We start from the raw sequence: 23,457 nt of genomic DNA on the forward strand, positions 1-23,457 counted from the left end.
ATAAGACACTTTGGATTTTAATTCCCTGTAATTTTATATAGGACTTGTGAATCATTTTCCGAAAAATTATTTCATAAATTTTCAAATTTTTTCGCAATTAAATAATTTAAAGAAAAAAAAAATTCCTGAAAAAGTTTAGAAAAATAACTTGAGAAGACCGATTAAGGAATCCAGTCTTGTTCTGGATCAACTTGCAAGAATTGCGTAAAAAGGCTGTGGTCAAGCTCAATATTTAAAATATAGTAGATTGAAATCGAAGCCAAAATGCAAAACTCCTTAGTTTATCATATGTTGCGTTTCATTTGCTCAAAATTTAGACTCGACTATGAAATCGACAGGTCGAAAGTGTGGTTGAACCAAATATTGCAAGTATAGTCTAGATTTTATGAGAACTCCTTCCAGCTGAAAGTCTGAGGATGCCTATTACTATGTAAACAAGAAAAGCACTGCTTCTAATAGGGGGGACCGAAGAAAATGACAATTCTATCTTATCCTATCAAAGTGAAACAACTAACCCCAAATCCCCATTAAAAGTAACTTATCATAGTAACCACAATAACATAAAATATGCGGGCAAGTTGTATGAAGCCTTTCTCCTGCAGGAGAGTTCAATCTGAGATAAAAACTCCCGTGCATTCGTTTTACTGACATAGCTTGACAACTAAACTAAACAAAACTCACTGGCTTGCGACAGTTCATAGAAGGCCAAAACCTAATGTGCCCAGCTAAGTTTTCTTGATCTTGGGCTCTGGAGTGCAAGAGCAGATGTTCCGGTTGGGTAGTCAGCTTAACGTAGAATCTTCAGTGTTTAGTTCCCAAGCATGCTTGGTACTCATTTTATCAACCCACTGAAAGGATGAAAAGTAGAGTCAATCTTTCCCGGCCCGAGGTTCGAACCAAGGACCTGTGGCACGAAAGCGCGGAGGGCTACCACTCAGCCAGTGGGCATCGGTTTGACGAATAATCCAGATAATTTTCAATTATTCAATCTAAGCATATGTACTAATGAACTTAAATTATATTCCTGAATTTCGCTTTTCTTTTTAAGAAATAATTAATTTTGAAAATAACATATTTTATGAAACAAACAGCCAACTATTCATCCAAAAAAGTTGATGATTATTTATAGGTAGTTATATATATTGTTTGTTATTTATAGGTTGTAAATGATGAATTATATACACTGTAAAAAACTCAGAATCAATTTACGGAGAAAAGTACCAGTACTTCCTACTTGTCTGGTACTTTTTAATATAAAATTTTACAAAGCAAAAGATCTAATATACCATAATATTTACAGTAACATTTATTGTTAAATCATCAGATCACCGTAGTTAAATAAATGTTACTATAAAATTAAGGAATAAAACTATACGGAAAAAATGGATTTTATAAATTATTTTCCATTATAATTTGATCTCAAATTTTTAAGAGTTGTAAGTAAATAGTTTTGATTCCTTTTGTATTTTACCAAAGTTGTTACAATTGTCTTTAACAAAAAATAAATGCTTATTAATAGCACTTAATTAAATTTAATAAATTAAATAATTAAGAATTAATATAAAGCTAAAAGCAAAATTAAAAATATGCATATTGTATTATTTCACAAAAGAATTAAAAGAAATGATGTTTTTCCACGTTCCTACTTGAACTATTTTTAAATGATCTAATAATAATATAATATTACAGCAATTTTAATATCATAAATAATTACATAAGACGAAGAATACGAAATCTTAATGACATGAGATGCACACTGAGAAGAAAATTCTGGGGAAATTGTTGCACTATTTGGCAATGACACTTCTGAAAAAAAAATGATAATTTTCAATACCATAATTTTTACAATAATAAAATCCAAAAGATACAGCATTTAAAACATTCATTTCGTAATTTTTCTGCTAATATGAAAACTGTATAGCGGAAATTCTGGTTAGCAAAATTATAGTTCTTATTACCCCACATTTAGTAACATACAAAACTGAAATGTAATTTGCTCAGAATAAATTATTTGTATGCCATGTTCTAAAATATCATGATAAAATTATCAAATTCACATACATTTACTAAATTTTTGTAACAGATTAAAAAACCATTTTTTTATTGTCATTTTTACCTAAATCATTACCAAAGCGTTACGATATAAATTACCAAGCTTCTTGGTGTTCCTATTGATCCAGAAACACGGTAAATTTTACCATATTCCTGTAGTTTTGACCATGCTTTTTTGCACTTTGCCTACTCTTAACTCTTTTTTTCTAAATTAGGGGTTGTAGCTTTTTCCCTTTTCTTTTTATGGCTGTCTTATGATATTTCAAAAAATAATAAAATCGATTTTCAATAACTCAATTTAATTAAATTTTTGTTAAAAAAAAAAAAGGTGTTTAAAAAAGCATGGATCTTTCTTTTAATGTTATTTGCATTCACCACTTTATTAACTTTCACAGTTTAATATTTTAATTTAACAAATTAAACTTATTGTAGACTTTTTGTACAAAAAAAACATAATATTTAATGTAATTTTTTTATAGTTTGGAAAAAGATTCTTCAATAAAGAGACAATTAAATTATTCACCATTTATTGTCACAAGGCAACATGATCTTTCAAGTATTTTACTCAACAGATTTCATCCACGTTAACTATTTTTACAGAGGCATTTAACTTTTGCAATACATTATAGATAGAAACTGTCTAGATTATCGTTGATCGAGCGCCATTTCCTTTAATCACTATAACTTCGTAATCAGTTCCTTAACATTATTTTTTCTGAATTTAAAACTGTTTGCACTGTATGACGGGATAGTATGTTTAATTGTTCATACGTGTGTTCTCTTGACAATCAAGTTTTCTGGGATTGATTTTTGACCATGAATGAGTTCTTATACACTCATATTTTTTTTCTAAATTTCTTATTATGTACATAGTAACCCTAAACAGATTAAAAATTTAATCCCCTCAATTCTTCAAAATGTTAGTTCAAAGGAAACAATTTCATTAAAAATTACTGCTTAAAATTTGACTATTCGTTGTTGAAGCTCCCTCCAAATTTTATTATCATAAGTAATATTTTCAACTACATTCTATAACAAAAAAATCGACGCACCAAGAAGGAGTTGTCCGATTGAAACAAAAATTGGTAGATAAGAAGACAATGTACAGAATAGTAAATGATTAAAATTTCAGAACAATTGAATAATTTATTGCAGAGTTACAGTAACAAGTTCAATAAGGTGTTGTCCCACCTCTAGCCTGGATACAAGCTGCCACACGGCGTGGCATAGACCGATAAAGCTCCCGGATGGTCTCTTGCGGTATTTCCTGCCAAATTCGATCCAATTGTCGAACGAGGTCATCAACATTCCGTGCCAGATGCAATCGCCTTCCCATCATATCCCAGACATGCTCGATGGGAGAGAGATCTGGTGATCTGGCAGGCCAAGGAAGAGTTTGACAAGCTTGCAGACAGTTCATAGCAACACGTGCCGTATGTGGTCTGGCATTGTCCTGCTGAAAAACCAGCCCAGGGCGCTGCAAAAGGAACGGTAGCAAAACAGGTCTTAGGATGTCGTCGACGTACCGCTGTGCAGTAAGTGTACCTCTAATGACGACCAAAGGGGTCCGACTGTCAAAGGAAATGGCACCCCAGACCATAATGTCTTGTTGAGGGTCGGTGTGGCGTGCAATAGTGAAGGCAAGATACCCCCTCTGCCCTGTGCGTCTCCAAACACGTCTTCGATGATCGTCAGGACACAGTTGGAAGCGGGATTTGTCGCTAAAGACTATACGTACACAGTCGGCATCATTCCAGCTATATCTGTTCAAAACATTCATGCATACGAAATTTCAAAGCAATCGGATGATTGCTTCTTGGTGCGTCGATTTTTTGTTACAGAGTGTATTAAATAAATAAATAAAAGGAAAAATTTAAAAAAAAACTTCACTTTAACTTTTCTCCCCTATTATATAAATAATTATTGTTTAATACTTTTACAGCAGCGTTCAACTTTCGACGAAAATTTATAGATTGAAATAGTCTACTATAGAGTGAAATTTTTCCCCCAATATGACGTCGTGGTCAGCACTGATTGTATTGAATGAAGAGGATTGCATGTTTTGATGCGTGTGTTCTCTTGTCAATCAGGTTTTCTGTGATTGACTTTTAGCTATGAATGGAATCTTGTTTACTCAAATTTTTTAATTTTTCTTTTATAACCTACATAATAATTCTAAACAGACTAAAAAAGTAATTCTCTCAATTTTTTAAAATGTTAGTTCAGAACAGTTTAGAGAAAACAGTTGAGTTGAAAATGATAATTTAAAAACAGAATAACCATTATCTTTCAGTGTAAGGAAGCATCCTCCAATTTTTATAATCAGACATTAAATTTTCATTTTGTAATTAAAATTAAAAAAAATAAACATATGAAAATGAAACCCTTCAAATAGTAAGTGTACTTAATACCATGCTAAGTATACTTTTAGATACTTCTCCTAAGTAGTAACAATTGAGAGAAATAGGTTAGAAGTCCCATTACTTTTAACTCCTAATTATACCATATCTCGTAATTTATAACTCATAATCTAGAATGGCTGCATAGACGTAGCGTGATCAAGAGCCTGCAAATGCTTTTACGTGAGTATAAATCATTAAGAGTAGTGCATGAGTAGAACTATAACTTATGTGAGCTTTCAACGAGGCAATATGCTTGTTCACATTCCTAAGCTAAACTCTCGAACACTACAGCATGCTCGAAATCAATGTAGTACATGAGTAAATCGTCAAATACGTAACTTTATAGAGATAATGATTTATAAATTATAATGCAATATTAATTTCATATGAACAATACACATTTACAAATCTAATATTAGATAATTATATTTAATATGCATTCTGTATAATAGCTTTACGCAAGCAAATATATAAAAACTATGTTCTTGTATTTCAAACCATTATTTATAAAATCTTTTCTTGTCGCCAAATCACCTTATAAACTGACAAGGAACTAATTTTTTTTTTAAGAAAACCTTTTTTTTAGAATTTTATGTTCGAATTGTTTAAAACGATCATTTGAAGTATGTACATTTATTTGCATTGAGTCATTTTTGAGAATATTACTTTTGATTACTTTTGAAATTTTTGAGAATATTACTTTATATAAAAGTAAGTCACTTCTTACCAATTTTATAAAAATTTATTTACATCTCAAGAGGAATACCCTAAACATGTATTCGACCTATCTGAAATTTACTTATTTATTGCATTTCTGTTTTCTAAACTAATAAGAACTACATCTTATTAGTTTACTTTTTCGGTAGTAAAACCTAATATTTTGGAAATAATAATGCTTCTATTTGGATAATATACATTATAGACTGCTTCTAATATTGAATTTCGTAGGAAATTTTGTTTTCCTTTCAAAATTCATTTGAAAATGCAAGTGACTCTACTGAAAAGTGTTCGTCTTTAAATTGCATTCGTTTGTTTCTGATATTGCATTTTGGTATTTTTACTTTGATGTTTCATTTACAAAACGATTATTTTATTAAAATATTCATTCTCAGATCATAATTTTAAAAATTAAAAAATTTTAAGTATACACACAAATGAATTTCATTCCTATTTTATGGTTTTGTCAAACCTGTTATGCGTGAAAGATTGAACACATGCCTGAAGTATTTTAGTACTAAATGTGATTGCATCAAGACATTTTAATTCATGTTTTTAGAGAAACTTGTAATAAACCTTTCAATAAGAAATATGTCAATAAACTTACGATTTCTAATTTTCCCTCTGGTGTGAAACTGACCCAATATGCATCCAACCTGATGGTTATAAAAAAAAACTTTTAGTAAAATCTTCACTTTTAGTATTATGTTCTATAATTACCTAAAATGTTAGAAACATTATAAGATAAGATAAACCTAATTTTTGAAATAAAATAGGATAAAATATAGCAAATAAACCGATGCAAAACTCTTTTTTTTAATTATATTTCAAACGTATAACCTACTTAACCTAAGAAAAACATATTTCTTGAAAGTAATTTGCAGTAGTTTTGATAGAAATTTCTTTCATATTTCTAAGGATATAAGATAAGAAGTGACATTGTTAAAATAAAAGTAAAATAGTAAATTGCGATGAATAAAATTGTATTCATGGTTAATCATATTCCGAGGATTTTTTTCCTTGTAATCTTTATGAACTTTGCAAATTATTTTAAAACAATGATACATGCTAAAAAATCCATACCATTACAATCAAAAGTAAAATAAATACTTTTTTTAGAAAGCAAGTGTAAGGCAAAGAATGGCTTTTCTTTTACTTTTCAGTTAGCTAACTCAGAATATACCTGGTCACATCTTGCTTAAATTCCCTACTTGCTCTCTCTGATATTTTACATTGCTAATTGCTTGTCTATGGCTAATAAATTATTTCACAAGTGTTTATCATATATTTTCCATAAAATCATGTGTTACTTCATATAATATATCCATATAAAAGTATAACAATAATTACTTGTAGAATTGTTCAACCTTTAGACAATAATAAGAAACTGTTTCTTAATATTACTTTTAAAGCACAACGAATAAAAAACAACAACAGGAAGCATTTGCATGTACATCAGAGTATCAAATTGCCTATTCAGATGGGGAGAGGGAGGAAAAACTCAATTTTATGTCGTTTTCCAAGAATATGTTTTTGATATTTAGTCTTATTTTAAGACTTAAAAGAAATTAAAGAAAAATACAGATATACGGATATTTAGTTTTAAACCGAATACTTTTTGGCAAAAAAGTAATATTTCGTGGAAAAAATTATGTGAATCTTATAATAAAATAGAAAAATAACAAATAAATGCTTTCCGTTACATAACGGACAAGCTTTCAAGAATTTCTTTTGTTTTAAATGCATTCTGGCTCAAATTTTTAACAATGGAATAAAACAATGCTTTTCTTCTATCTTTTTTGTGTTCAAAACATAAAGTTATTTTCTCTAATGAACTAAAGATTGTAGCTCCGGTGCTTAGGTTGTTTATAGACATTTCTTCTCTTTTTTTTAAAACAAATCATACTTTTTTCTACATTTATATATAAACTTAACACAAAATAAACTGTCTTTAGAAATTTAAAACTTTTAATTTGTTCTTTTGTTTCATTATTTATTCCTTACAATAAAGTTTAAAAGCTCATTTTAATATTATTATTATTTTCATATATATATATATATATATATATATAAGTTCAAAATGAAGAAAAAAACAAAGAAAAATTATAGACATATGAAAAAAAGGGGGTGGGAAATAATAAGTAAAAAAAAACAACAAACATTTTATTTAAAAAAAAAAAAAAAAAAAAAAAAAAAAAATAAATGAAATGTTAATNGCGAACATAAAATATTTATTTCTTCTCTTCCAGATCAATGTAACGGATACTTTCTTTTTATTTCATTATTATGCAGACATATTAATTCACTGTCGCCTCTAATCGAAAACAAAAATCTATTTATAACTTTTTATTCTAATTTTCCAACGGCTAAAATGTTTCGGTTGCATGGTTATAAGAATTCACATAAATTTGTTGGCGACTCGTGATCGCCAAGGTGTTCTTTTAAACCCATGTGGATATGCTAGTTGGCTTTGTTTTTGGCTATGATATATTATGATAAATCGCCAAATTTTGGATCTCCTACCCATACTCTTTCTCTGTCCGTTGAGAATAAATATATTCTTTTTTAATTTCCAAATTGGTGAGGCTGGGATCCCTTTGGGGGGGGCCTCCCAGTCTCAATTTTCTAACGGTCAGAAATGTTGTTCTGGCTTTGTGATCTCTCAATAGAGAGTATTATTATTTCATCCCTTTAAGGGATTTCTTATTTTGGATGAAGAAATGGCCATTTTCTAATTTACAAATTATGCTTAATAAAATCTAAAATTACATTCAACGATTTGTACATTATTTCCTGGAAACTCTATCGTTCAATTCATTCATTAATGGCCTAAATGAACATTCATGTAAAACCACTATCAACTATACGGCTAATGACGGGGAAGCAAAGACTTCCCTCATCATATATATATATATATATATATGTGTGTGTGTGTGTATATATATAAGCTCGTTGAAAAACAATAAATTATACATTTAGCATCGATTCTTATACATATTCATTATCCACTAAAAAGTAAGTTCTGTTACTATATCTAAGTATCGACTGCGTCAACTAACATGTAAGAATTAGCATGTAGCAAATAAAAATGTATTCTTACATGTGTTAAATATTTTTAAATACGTTTATTCGTTCTTGGAAAACTAGAAAAAAAGTTAAGTAATTTTTAAAATGTTGTTATAATTACCCAAAAGATTTAAACAATATATGATAGCGTAGCAAACATATTAAATAATATATGATATGATAAGAAAATAAAATTTGAAAAAAAATATGGAAATTCATAATTTTCACCTATACCCTGCAATGGTTAAAGTTACCCACTAATCTGAACAAGAAAATCGAAGCATCGAGAGTGTTTACTGATGCACCTAACACATGTTTACGTTTGTAGTAGGAAAAGAAAAAAGCCTCAAATTAAACTTAAATTTACTGACATATGTATGCGTATGTCCGTAATTTGCATTTTAATAATTTATGATAATACGATACATTATGGGAAACATGCCCCCCTTTCTGCGTTAAAGGTAGAATCGTACTCCAAACACTGCCCACTTCCAAATAATTTTTTTGAATTGCAATTATTTGCATTTATTCAGTTCAAAGAGAAACATTAATGCATCATTGAAATTTCTTGAATTTACAAAATCAATTATTATATTCTTCAATATGAATGATGAAAAATTCAAATTACTCTTTTTGGATTTGATATTTTTATACAAATATGTAAAAAAAATTATATGGTGGGGTCACCGATGTCCCATCTGCACAAAAGGGTTAAACACTAAGCCTAGAATTCTTGAGGGTACATTACTGGTCGACAAGAACTTATTACTTTACGTCACACAACTTTTGCATTAGTTACACAGCTTTTTGTAAGTTAACGCATCAAAAACATTTTCTGTAACAGAACGCAAGAACCGCAAAGCTACTGTAAAATTGTGAAAAACAATCAAATAAGCAATTTTATTTTCTTTAATTTCAATTTTAAATTGCGTTTTCAATTTATGATGTTCATACAATATGGTTCGAAAAGCTAAACTCTTCCTCTTGCACATATTTAAAATATTTCTTTTGAATCACAGAAATTTAAGTTAGTTTGACATGAAATAAACTTAACTAAAAACTTGTAAATTACAAAAGATTGTAGAAGGTTTAAATTTCTCTATAACTTATAGGTGACTAAGCATAGAAATTCGAATTCTAGGAACCAAAATTTCGTAAAAAATGAGAAAAGAAAAAACTTTGTATAGTAAAAAAACTTTATAAATGAAAATTTTCAAAGTAATTGAAACAGGAAAGTGGTTCCATTCATCATGTTATCGATTCAAGATTCATGCCATATTATACAAGTAAAAATTATATCAAAAATCAATCATTCATGACACTTACAATTGCTGGTGCTGTAGTTGCACACAATGGCGCTGCTGTCACAACTCTTTGACGCTGTAATCGCAGCAAATAGTCAATTACATTCTTGCATCTATTTTATGAACTTGTGAGCTAAACTTTTCTTTCAGTTTATTTTTATAATTCATGCTTTGAACTAAGTAAGCTCTAACTTCAAGACTAAGTATCACTTTAAACAACCTAATGACTATCACTATCGCTATTCACGTCAAACATGAAGAGTAAAACTTATAATAAATGTAAAATCACAGGCTCTGATAGTTCCTTTCAGGGTCTAATAATTACGTTTTTAAAGAGTTTTATGAGCTAAGCTCAGTTTTTAGTTTTTACTCCCAACACCGAAATTAAGCCCATATAAGAGATATAAATGCTTATTAAGTGAAGATGATATAAGTGATTTTTTTTCGCAAAAATGAGAGTTAATTTATTCGGAGTGTTAAACAATAGTAAAATTGTAAGGAAATCATTACAAGGATTGAGGATTGCTAGGCAATCTATGGCCGCCAAAAATGTAATTAAAACTGTTAGGGGCACCTTCCCATGATGAACTGGCAATTTTTGTGCTCTTGAACTGGTGCTTTTATTTACTTATGCTTTTTAATGATTCTTGTCAAAAATCACACTCAATTAAGCATAAAGAATAGTTTTTCTATTGTCAGTTAAAGATTTGATTACCTATTTTGAAAACGCTAATTGCTATGCAATTCTTATGATGATGATTTACAATCTCTTAAAATGAAACATATTGAATTCGCAATCAGAATTGAATAATATTAATTTCACATCATATTTTTCAATTCTAAGCGTTTCATACAAAATTTTAATTCAGCTATGGTAAAACTCCTATTATTCGAATGAGACTCCAAAATCATCAAGTTGCTCCATCAAGTTTTATAACAGTTTGATGATCTATAAAGTTGCTGCTTAATATTAATACTTAGACGGATGAATGGTTTCATTTTTTTGTGTTGGCTTCAGATCACGTGATTTTTTCCTCGGTAAATGAAACTCACAAGAACCACGCTCTTTTTTAAAACACCGACAACAGCGCATTATTTATCCAATAGAAACAAGATATTTAATAAAAACAAGATTCTCGGAGTTCAAAGCCGTAGTCTCTATAGAGGTAAAAACAAGAATTTCAGTTAAACTTTGTAAGTTCTTGTTACGTACAAACTTAGCATAAAACTGAGTTCTGTGTGAACAGAGTTAGGGAAAATAAAGATTTTCCCCATGAAATTATCTAAATGATCTTTTGCTCAGATATTTCAATGAATTTTAATTCGTTTAATTGGGAAATAGCCGCCTATTTGGTGTGATTAGAAAATCCTTCGCTTATCTTAGGATTTTGATTCCTCATACTGTTGGTAGATTAATTGATTCGCATTTTCTCGGGTCATTTCTTATTGAATTGCATTTTAATGTAATGTTTTGATGACTTATGAGCCGGAAAAGCCTTAATGTCAAAGAGCCGAGAAGTAATTTCAAAGTTCAATTTACTAAGCACTGCAAAATTTCTAAATATCTCGCAATTATTTTTCTTTATTTTTGCTGAAATGTCAGAATATTTATGTTATTTTTACCTTTTGCATATTTTGCATATTTCTAGAACTCTTAAAATCAATCGAAACATTTTGCAGAAAATTATAAAATACAGTTATCAAAATAAATTTTTTTAATCTTTTATTATTTTTAATAAATTTATTTAATGATAATTGAAAAAAAAATATAGTGTACTGTATACTAATTTTCAAACCATTTCAAAGAATGCATATCTAAATAGCAAAATGCAAAATTTGAAAGCAATTGTTCGAATAGTTTTTCAGTTATCAAATTTTTAAAAAAAGTCGCAAATTATTTCCTTTAGTCAGAATTAAGAAATTTTGACGTAAAAAAATTTCATTTGGTAAACTATATCTGGGGTATGAAAAAAAAACTAACTCTTGCCATCCAGTGAATATTGCTTTAGAAATTAAAATATTTAAATAAAGTAATAATGCAGAAAATAATTGCTTGAAAATCTAAAAAATCTTAATGAAGAAGATTGAGCGTAAATTTGATGTCTGGAATTTTAGATACAAGATCCTAATAAGTAAAAATTCAATTCTTTGAAACATTTGGACCAATTTCGTATTTTCTATTTAAAAATGCATTTTTCAAATGATGTAAAATTTTTCATACCTTGATCCACAATTTTTTTCGAATATTATTAAACATAATCATTAAAAATTTCTGCATTCAACAATCTTTGAATATCACAGATTTTTTGTTTGACTTAAGAAGTTCTCGGAATATAGCAAAATATACAACTAAAAAAAACACTTTCCATACTTCCAAATCAACTTCTAACCAAACTATTAGGACCATATTTTCCCGATTGCGAATACCCCTACATTTTGACGGTCGAAAAACATAATCCAACGAGAAATATGTATGCTTAGAATATCTACTATTCTGTATCTGATTTCGCATCTTAAAATATCCCCTACACTTATAAATTAGTATATCTAAGGTTAAGTTCATATATAAGGTTGATTCACATACATAAGGTTAAGGTAGAATATGTTAATGTCAATAAATTAAGAGTGAGTCGCAGTACTTGAAAATTCGATCACTAGATCAAAAGTTATTCTAGGTGTTTCGTTTTTCATTTTTTTTTAATTTACAACGCATGAGCTGTAAAAATGTTTTTATGTTGATGTTGACTTATGCCTGGTTAGGCAGAGGGGGTGCGATTGCTCTTGTTTTCCAGTGGCGCTATCTATGGCCAAGAGTTCTTCTGCCACACCATACGTCACACCTGTTTGTAGAGCGGATCCATTCATACATCCAGCCATTCATCCATAGATCGTAATTTCGACCTGAATCAGAGAACGATCAATCTCCAATCCAGTAACCCCAGAGGTATTGATTTGTTATGGGAACATGGAGTACTTTTGCGACTCGACAGATTTAACGTGCATCATTCACTTTACTATACGGGGAGTAATCGGCTGGCGGGGTTTGAACCCACGAACTCCACGAACCCACGAAATGTTTTTATAATTTGATCTTTAAATAATTATACAGCATGTTCCTACAGTGCGCAAAAAATAGACCACTCTAAGTAACTTTTGTTTGGATCTCACGTTATGTAACTCAATCTTAATAGTTCGAGGGGAGGACATCAAATATGCCAATTGATTACGATATTTTAAGTTACAAAATCAGTAAAAAAAAACGCACTTTCCCTGAATAAATATTCATTTTGCTGCAATCTGGAAAGTACGGTCCCAATAGTTAATTTGGGAGCGTGGTCGAAAATTTCGTCACCTTAATGTTAATTATACGTTTTGTGCCTTTTACGTCTGGAGAATACAATTATAAAATTTGTCTATTCAAAGGCAATTCAGTGCAAAAAATAACCTTTAGTAAGTATTTATCATTTTTGAATAATTTTATTTAATAATGGTAAAAAAAAAGTTTAATTGTAAGCCTACACAAGTATACAATTTTTTTACAACATTTAAAAAAAAAATTTAACATGGCAAAATACAAAACTTGAACAAAATTGATCGAATAGTTTCTGGCAAAACGAATTTTAAGTACCTGAATTTTTTAAAATTCGATCTCAATTGGATCGTTTTGGCTCAAACTCAGAGATCAAAATTACACGCTAGATTAAAAGTTTTTCAATGTGATCCGACTTTTCTGCGCAGTGTACATCTATCTTCTTGTAGTATATTGAAATTAAATATACAACAGGAAAGTTAATTGAAGCGTATTTAATAAAAATAAATTTTTGTGTAATTATAAAAATATTGTTTTGGGCAATATCTAATCCCAAAAGTTATGACATCGATTTTCTTTCATTTTTTCCTTTTCTAATAAAAGTAAATTTCCATTGGAGTTTTCTGGCGAAAATAATTGTTCAGAAGCAAACATCATCGCAAATGGAGCATCACAAGACCACGTGAAAAACATCTCTTTACTTTATTCACATCGATGTGTTTACGAAATATTTTGGCGTAAAGACTTCACATAAAAAGCTGCAGCATGCTTCGGTGACTTAACCATTCTTTTATTACGTTATTCACGGAGCATTTAACGAAGTCGACGAGTATGAAATTGAATGCTTTGAATCATTCTTGGAGATCGAGGTGGGTGTAAATAAGGTAAAATAGAAACTGAGAGAGAGTAATTTTTTATCATATCCTATAATTTATTTAAATAACAACTAGTAAACTTAAAACTGAATAATAATTCTACAGTTCTTTTTGTCATTAAAAATGAAAGTATTTTTTTTTTTTGAAAAAGCGCCCTTATTTCAGTATTATTTTATGCTCAAATGAATTATTTTTATTGTTTATCAAATACAAAAACTATGAATTACTTGGTCATAGCAATGGGATATATATTATTTTAAAACTATTCGAAGAACATAATTATAGCTGCGGAATACGCACATTACATAAACTATGAAATACATAATAATTTTACCTCTGTAAATAAACTAAAATCGAGGCATAGAGTGTAATTTATTAAAAATGAAACTATTTTTAGAGTAAAAAGCATCTTTATTTAGTCATTATTTTCCATTCAAATAGATTATTTTAAATTGTTTGTAAATTATGAAAAATATGAATTATATAATCATAGCTATCAAATAAATAATCCATTTATCTGTATAAATAAGGTAAAATCGATGCATAGAGTGTAATTTTTTTTATCATACCCTATAATATATTTAAATAACAGGAAATCAGGCTTAAAACTGAATAATAATATTTTTTCATTTTTAAATATATGAAAAATGAGAGTATTTTTGAATAAAAAATGTCCTTTTTTAATTACAATTTTCTATTCCAGTTTCAATTTTTTTTGATTAAAAAAGAAGAAGGTTTTGGTATTGGAGTGAAACTTTACTCACTCATACATTTTTAAAGAGTTGTTAACTATTTTTAATTAATGGTTTTAAAATGTTTTTCACATCATTTTTTTTTACTTCCGTCTTAATATTTTTTTTTCAAAAATAGTTTGTTTCATTCTATTTTTCGTTGTTAGAAACTATATCATGTTATGGTCATGATAAATAAAATACTTTATTGATATATTCATTTAAATTCTTAAGAATGTAGTAAAAACCAAATGTAAGAATATAATACATTTCGAAGTAAATTCCCAATATATGAAAAATTAAATTAATGTATTTTCGTTACTTTCTATTAATTTTTTTTATTATTTTCAAATATACTTTAAAAATAACTTTTTCTCATATTGAATAAAAACACGAATTAGCCTCTTGCAATAAAATTGAAAAACTTTTTTATTTTAGCCATTGCAATTTAAGAACATTATGTTACCGGAATTTTTGCTGAATTTCAAAATTCGTTTTTTTTCCTTTTATTGCCCAAAATACCTTTCTATTTTGCTGGGCTTGATCAATTGATTTCCTATTTGCTTTGTTATCTTCACTGGAAATTTTAAGCAAAAATAGCAAAACTTCTAATTTTCCTGCTAAGCTTAAAGTAAAAGGCTTAAAGTAAAGTAAGTGGATAATAAAATTGAAAAATAATCTAGTTAAAAAAACTATCCTTCTGAACTATTTTTATTTTGCAATTAGGGAGATGAACATCTTACATAAAATGTGGCTTGTAAAGAATAAAACACATTTTCTGCTCTTATAACAATATTTTCACTATATTTACTGTAGTTCTTAAAGAAACGTTTTTACTTAACTATTTTAGTATTTCGTTATCCCTTTATTTCAATAGATTACACAAATTGTTCATTTTAATCCCTTTAACTACATTTTTTTTATTTATTTCGCTAATTATGCGAATTTTTAAATCAACAAAATCTAATCAATGCAAAGTTTATACTGATATTTTAAACAAACCTGCAAAACTAGGTTGTAAAAATCATGTGAAACAACAAACTTTAAGAACTAGTAAAATTTAAAACGTCCTTGAAAGCAATAAATGAATAAAAACTGGATCAAAAGATGAGACATTCTGAGTGCATTTTCAAAGTTTACTAATTAAGACAGTTTTCTGTAAGGAAGTGTTATTTTTTTTAACGGAGGGATTTTTTACAAAGGAAAAAGTATTGTGGATTTCTAGTTACACGAAAGTAAAGACGTTAGAATGTATCTATCAACGCCTAAAAAATTTTTTACAATTCCCTCTGATATGATGATTGAATACTTTTCGAATACAATAGCCTGGTTTAGTTGGAAATGTTGAAAGCTTCTTGATTTCTAATCATATTTTTTTATTGTATTCTCTGGATTTTAATATAAAGAGTACAAATCAGTTGAAAATTTAATTGTACAATCAGTTGAAAATTACTACAAATCAGTTGAAAATTTAACTGTTTAAATGTTATTTGATTTTCCATCAAAAAAAGCCAGCAGAAAATAATAAATCCTTAATGTCTAGGCCAAAGCAAAACATTACCTAATCTTTTTCTGGTGAAGTTTTCGATATGTTTTCAATATATTTTTTATCATAAAGCTTTCAACTACATAAGTAAGCTGCTTATTTGCATTTTTGTGTCCAGTGGTTAATTGAAGAAAAACAAATTTACTTATACTTGACAAGCAAACTAATTAATAACTTAAATAATCAACTAATAAAAAGCAAACTAATTAACAAAAGTAATGTACTTTAAAGGTTTAAATATATCTATCTCTTGTGCCCATAATTTCTTGTTTAATTTCTTATTTTACACACTAGACTTTTTTTTAATGTAACTGGAGTGTGATGTTGGTCTTAATATCTTATGCTTTAAAATTAATCACACAGGAAAAAATACTAACACTTATTAATGTTATGCAAAAATTTAGTGAAATTCTGTTTAAATGTTTACAAAGCCTATTTTTTTAATTTTCCTTGTTTACTGGAAACCCAACATTTAATCAAAATAACCCTGAATGTTAGCTTCGCCGAAAAAATAAATTGTTTTAAATTTCAAGCTAAAAATACTCCTAAAATCAAAAATGAATACATTTGCTGTAAGTACACCTTTCTTTACATATTTTTCTTGAACAAAAATAGACTCTTTTATGATCGTTTTCTTGAAAATAATAAGATCATTAAGAAGCTAAAAAAATAATTCAAAGAAACTTATTTTTCATTAAAAAACTCAGTTTAAAATTATGAATTATAGATTCATGAATTAATAGATAGATTAATTAATAGATAGATGAATTAATAGATAGATGAATAAATAGATAAATGAATTAATAGATAGATTAATGGATTAATTATAATAGTAAAAGAAAAAAAATCATAATTATGTAGTGCATTGCACATGGCAAAATAGTAGTATTTATTTTAAATAAAGTTTTCGATACTCTTTGACTAATTTTGGCAATGAAAGAATAGGTATTTATAGATATTTATAGCTATTTATAATACAAAGTTAATTTTCTTTATTCTGATTACGGCGTGAAAACTTCTTTCTTTTAACTGATTATTTACATACTCATTCTCCCTTTCGAATGTTAACAAAACATTGCAGATTTAAGCCAAATATTAGGTTTATACCAAAAGGCAAATGCATGAAAAATAAACAAGCTAAAAAAACTGTTGTTTTCCCTTTAAACTCTATTTGATTTTCCAATAAAAGAACTAAAAATCATAATCATATAGTGCATCATGCATGACAAAACAATATCTATGCTTTCATAACAAAGTTGCTGTTTATTGGATACTTGCCACAAACATGAAAACACTGCAGGCATTCCTGCTTCCTTTCTATCCTAAAGGCTTGCTTAACTTTTAATTAATTAGAACTACTTTATTACGCGACACGTTTTCGAGACAAGGCTTGGTGGAGTCGCCGAACTGTAAAGCGGATACTGTTTTAATGGAGTTTTAATGTATTAAGCGAACAGGCCGTGTCGTTTTCATATTATTTTCCTTCATATTTTTTACTCTTCCCAAAAGTTAGATTTTGTTATTTCTTTTTTATTGTCTCGTCATTCTTCTGAGCATTTCTTTTGTTTTCTTTGCAGCTGATACTAATTGATCTAGCCTCAGAAGAGCTCAGTCATAGAAAACAAATTTGCATTTGTGGCTGGATGAGCAAATGGTTTAACGCTAGAGATGACATTATCGTTTTTGGGTTTGGTTTTTATGGACCTAATTATTAGTTTCATTACGATTATACTAAAACAAAGTTGGACCGGGGGTTTGTTTGTTATTAAATTAACTCAATAATTTTCTTCAAAACGTGATGATAATAAGAGAGGAGTTGTAAGCTCCATGGACATTGCAATTTTTTTTACTTCGTTTGTGTGATCTTTTTTCGATGGAATAAATTATTCTCTTTTATCTGGGAAACATGCAAAAATGGTTCTGTGCATTAAGTTGCGAAATGATCGTTACTGTTTTCTCCGTTTTAGCATTTTCTTCTTTATAAATTAAAAAACCTCTTTGTTTTAGATATTGTGAAAAATCCTAATACTTATTTGAATACTCTTTTTAATCTTTGGCATACTTCTCTATTGAGAGAAGAAATACAATAAGTGTGCATGTCATAAGTGTACATACAATTTAGTAAAATTAAACAATAACAATACTCAACATTAAAAAATTAATGTCTAAAATTTTTAATTTTTGACGAAACTACGAAACTACTTTACTAAAATTTTAAAAAACTGTGCCTCATATATACTGTAAAATATTATATATATATATATATAGCACAACAAAAACAAAACCGAACTAAAAACGGAAACAAAAAGAAAACGGAAGTAAGGTAACAGTAGATAATATCAAGCTGCTTTAAATATGATCACTATAACAGGGCACAATAAAAACCAAAAGAAAAACGAAAATAATTNCATGCACACACGCATATATATATATATATATATATAGGGGTCCTAGGTTTAGTGTTTAACCCTTTTGCGCAAATGGGACACCGGTATCCCTTTCATGTATTTTTGTCTAATTTTTTAAATAAAAGAAATTTCAATAATTAGTCAATGTTTCTCTTAGAACTGGATAAATGAAAATAATTGCAATTAAAAAATATATTAGGAAGTGAGCCGTGTTTGGAAGATTTTACCTTTAACGCAAAAAGAAACACATACTGTATTGTATTATCATAAATTATTAAAATTCAAAACTTAAATTTTTTTCACTGGTTTGGACCAAAATCAATGCAAAATAATGAAAATAGTATGAAAAATATGTTTTTTGAAAAAAATGGGCTATCTGGCTTATAAACCCTTGTTTTAGAGTATTTTAATTTCAACAATTTTAAACAACCTTTAGTTATAACTTTAATCTTTCCAAACATTTTCAACAATAAAAATTTTTTTGAAGTATTTTATGTGCCATTTCAGGATCAGGAATGCAAGGAGAATATTTGAACATCAGTAAAGTAAGCCGTCTGCATATGGGAGCCTATCTTTGCATAGCGAGTAATGGTGTTCAGCCATCTGTCAGTAAACGTATTATGCTCAATGTCAACTGTAAGTAGATTTTGTGAACATTCAAACTTAACCTTATTTAAAGATTTAGATTCATTAGCAATTTCAGTCTAGACTTATATGTTGTTGATGAATGCCAAGATGATATTTAAATGCTCAATTTGTTTGCATAGTTGTTCATCGCGATATTTACTACGCAGAATAGATGCATCGAGGGTCCTCGAACTTCAAAAGTTTTCTGGAAGATTTGTGGCTTACCATTGATGAGCAGTGGTATGAACTTGGTCCATTTTCGTTTACAAAATTTAAAGATGATCATTTTCAGAGAGAGGTGCTATGTTCTGTTTAAATCTAGACAGGTCCAACGCGTGAAGGAATACACTGAAAAATTAGATCTGATTCTTCATAAAAATTGATTATTAAGCAGGCATCATAACTGGTGAAGATTTGTATTGGCTGTGATTGCTGCTTGGGAATCGGTGTAGCAAATTGCCTTGAAGGGGTTAGTTTTAAGGAGATCTGTGAGTACTTTATACACCCAAATCAGTTTCACTCAGAAACCTGGCGGGTGTGAAGTATATATTCGATATCCTTATAATATTATTATTTACTATAATGGAACCACAGCCTGATGACCTACCATCAAACTTCCATCTGTGAATTACACAAGCCTGCGAAATTGAACTTTTGGAAAAATACAAGAGAAGTTATTGCTGATTTATATGTTNTTATCTTTGCACCATTGTCTGCAGCAATTCACTTCACTGCCAACGGATTTTTGTTGTTTTGGTAAATCATGCTTGTTTGATATATTTGAAGTAGGCTGAATTTGAAATATATGAATTGGGCGTATTTCTTGGTGAGATGCATGAGTGTCTGAATGTTGTTAACATGTACTTAGGTGAATAGCTTCAAACAATACAAGGTGAAGAGCGTTCAAGTGCCAGGTAATTATTACCACTGTCTTTGTTAGCTAATCTATAATTTGAGGTTATGTGTAAATACGCCATTATAGTCTTCGGATTAATATAATGCATGAATTGGTCACCAATAGTCCATACAATAAGTCGGCCAATAGCTTAATTGTGTAACTTGTATCCTCAGTGCAACGCTAACAATTAAATATTGCGCAATATTGCTGCCAAGCCAATTTTAAAAAAAAAATATAAACACGAAACTAAGAACTTTTTTTGTAACGAGATCGATTTCTAGTGCTTTTCTGTGTCAAATACTTCACTGACAATCACTTATTTTTACACCCAAATATATATTTTGCGGTGAATGAAGGAACCATTCAAAACCCAAAATTATATCCTGCAGCGAAAGCGAGCTATGTTATAAAAATATATATTCAGATAGTAAAATGCGAAATAAAAGTTTAACTGCAGAGAAACGTTTGAAATTTCGCTTTTAAAAACATCCCTTAAAGTTGTCAGCGAAAACTTTATTTATTGTCCTGTCCCAGAGCAAGAAAAGTGCTTACTGGATTACAGATGATATCTATTTTAACATTTCTCTTTTCTCTATCTTATGTACCGTCCTTTTCTTAAGGAAATAGCAGGTCGTAAAACACGTGACAGTTTTTTTGTGCTGTTCTTTTTTTATATTTAACTTTTTTATTTAGGGCAGTTGTCCGCTTTTAAGAAACATTTGTTACGTGGCAATCAAAGTATTGTACGAATAAAAGTAAGGAATCATAAAAAAAGTATTTTTCAATACGCTTATAGTTATGATTTTAAATTCTTTTTTATTGAAGTATAAAAAAATACTAAGAATTTAAATGAGATGAAATGTTGAAACAAAATTTGTTTTTTTTAATGAAGATTGTTTTCTTTATTCTGCGATTTCATCTAAGTACTTATATTTAAAACATTTGTTTAGTTTTTTGTCCGAATAAAACACCTTTATTTATTCTGTGATATTTATAGTTTTTTTAGTTTAAAATTATAAGTTTTGTATAATTTTTAAAAACTGTAATTGCATATATTTCAAAAATATCCTTTTTAGGTCAGTTAATTTAAAGAAAGAGATACTTGCTTTACTTATTATATGCTTTGGTTGAAGATACCATTTGAAGAAAATGAATTTAATCTCAAGATAATGCGAAGAAGCGAATGCCGAATAGTGAGGCCCTCTTCTTATAACCAAAAATGATAATATCATTATGCTTTTCCGAGTTCCGCATTGATATATCACAAACAATAATTATTTTAATTTTATTCCGATGTCAGTGATAGATAATAAAACGTTTTTTCCTGATTTTTTAAAATCTCACAAAATAAAATTACTTTCATTTTAGCGGAATCAGGAAAAATTGATACGGGTTAATGTCGTATCATATTTTAATTGAATAAAACGCATATTTGAATTAACAACTGTTACTGAACATGTAAATGTTTCAAATTTTATAAAAAAAATATCGGTAATTTTTCTATTCCTTAATGCACATTTCTTTTTAAAAGTATCAAAAATTTAACTTGTACCCGCTAATTTTTTTTTCTTTTTATCGATACATAAAGTGGTTCACATTTTATTAAAAAGGGTTTAAAACATAATTATAATCACAGTAGTTTTTTTTCATTTCTCGAAAATAAAAAATATATGTTCTAAGATTTATCATGATTTGTAATTCATGATTTGTAATTGTTTACGGAACTAAATTCGCATACAAAATTTTTAGTTTAAGCTTTTAACTTATTATAAAGAAATAAAATTAATTGCTTAATGGATTAATGATAATTGCCTTATATCACATTTTTCATGAGAATGAAGTGTATCCGAAACAATCTATTTCTTTGTATTTGAAAGATAGATATACTTTTTTAAAAGAAATTTACGTACTTACTTATCAATTAAAGCATTTTCTAAGTATTTTTAATATCCCGCAAAATTGTCAAAAACATATTACTTCTATAATAGTAAAAGTGGAGCATAAATGTATGATTGTTTTTGAAGCGTAGCGAAAATATTTCCTTAAGCAAAAAGTTAAATGAACTTAAAGAGGGAAAAATATTTGTAGGAATGCTGACAGCACAAAAATCTGGAAATCAGTCAGAAATAATTTTAAGCCCTTATTTTCAAGCTTCTTTATTTTTTTATTATATTTTTGTCACATAAAAGGTAGAAAATCCTATTCACTAGGAGTTGCAACCTTTTAGAAATTCGCAAGCGGGCTTTATAAAAAGTCCTTATCATATATCTCCGTTGCAGTTTTATCAACAATTGGAAATTTCTACAATATCTAAGGTGATATCTATTTTCCTAATCATTTCTTTTCTGAAAACAAACCATCCTTCTACTTTTAGACAAATTTAAGAAAGTTTTAGATAAATTTTACTGGGTAAAAATTTTTAAGTGACATTTCTGATTGTTGATGGCTCGAAAATTCTGGAAGCATTCAAAGCACAAAAGCGAAAATTCTCAAGAAGAGAGAATTAGCTTGCAGCTTTCATAGTAAGATAAACTTAAGAGATTAAATTTTAAGTTAACAGAATAAAAGTGCTTAATTGAGTAATTTGTAACATAAAAGGTGTAAAGACAGAAAATGGTTTATGAATGACATCACATTCTCAAATAGTTACATTTTGTTTTATCCTTAATTAGAAAACTAATACATCATATGTATTTTAAGATTTTAATTAGTACATCGGTTATTCAAAAAAAGGTAAAATTGCATCCACTATCCTTACAATAAGCAAATAACATCGCATTTAATTCTAAATTCAATTCATTGTTGATTAGTTCTAATGTTTTCATCAATATTATAATAATTATTAAATTTTTTAATATATGTATCTGTCATTTGATGTAGTGTGATACATATGTAAGTTAAAATAATAATTTGATAAAATGTTGTGCCATGAAATCACGTGATCTTCATTCTAGTTGCACCGATGATATGGATTCCAAACCAATTGGTTGGAGCACCCCTCGATACAGACGTCCTCTTGGACTGCGGATTGGAAAGTCACCCCAAATCTGTCACGTACTGGACAAGAGAAGGGGGAATCATGATTCTCTCTAATTCCAAGTATAACAGCATGCTCATAGACTCGGGATCCTATAAGAGTAAAATGCATCTTCTTATTCGAAACTTGAAACCAGAGGATTATGGCCCCTATACGTGTGTCGCGAAGAACTCCTTGGGTGAAACTGAAGGAACTATTAAGCTATATGGTGAGTAAATATCCACTTTCCAGACAGAAAAAAGTCCTTTGTTTAAAACATATTATTCTTGAAATTATGAAATTGTTTGAAGTTATTAGTGAAATCATCGCACTATCAAGATAAATGGTAAGTAAATATACAGCTTACAGAACAAAAAAAATTCTTTTTTAAATAAAATTATAGTTAAAATCTTTAATATTTTTAAACTTTACAGGGGATCCATTAGTTTATTAAGAACTATCAAATTCCATGTTAACCAAATATGTCCTTTTATAATATGTCTTT

At 28.5% G+C, this 23,457-nt stretch overlaps 1 protein-coding gene across 1 annotated transcript in view; it reads left to right on the forward strand.

Annotated features, from left to right (window-relative positions):
- Positions 1-23,457, forward strand: part of LOC107442811 (lachesin) — a 236,387-nt gene that overhangs the window by 198,642 nt on the left and 14,288 nt on the right. The window contains exons 5-6 of the mRNA XM_016056467.3: positions 18,919-19,047; positions 22,891-23,181. Of these exons, the coding sequence (XP_015911953.2) occupies positions 18,919-19,047; positions 22,891-23,181 (420 nt within the window). The remainder of the gene's footprint in view (positions 1-18,918; positions 19,048-22,890; positions 23,182-23,457) is intronic.

The sequence above is a fragment of the Parasteatoda tepidariorum genome, chromosome 5 (assembly GCF_043381705.1).
Source record: "Parasteatoda tepidariorum isolate YZ-2023 chromosome 5, CAS_Ptep_4.0, whole genome shotgun sequence".
NCBI lineage: Eukaryota > Metazoa > Arthropoda > Arachnida > Araneae > Theridiidae > Parasteatoda > Parasteatoda tepidariorum.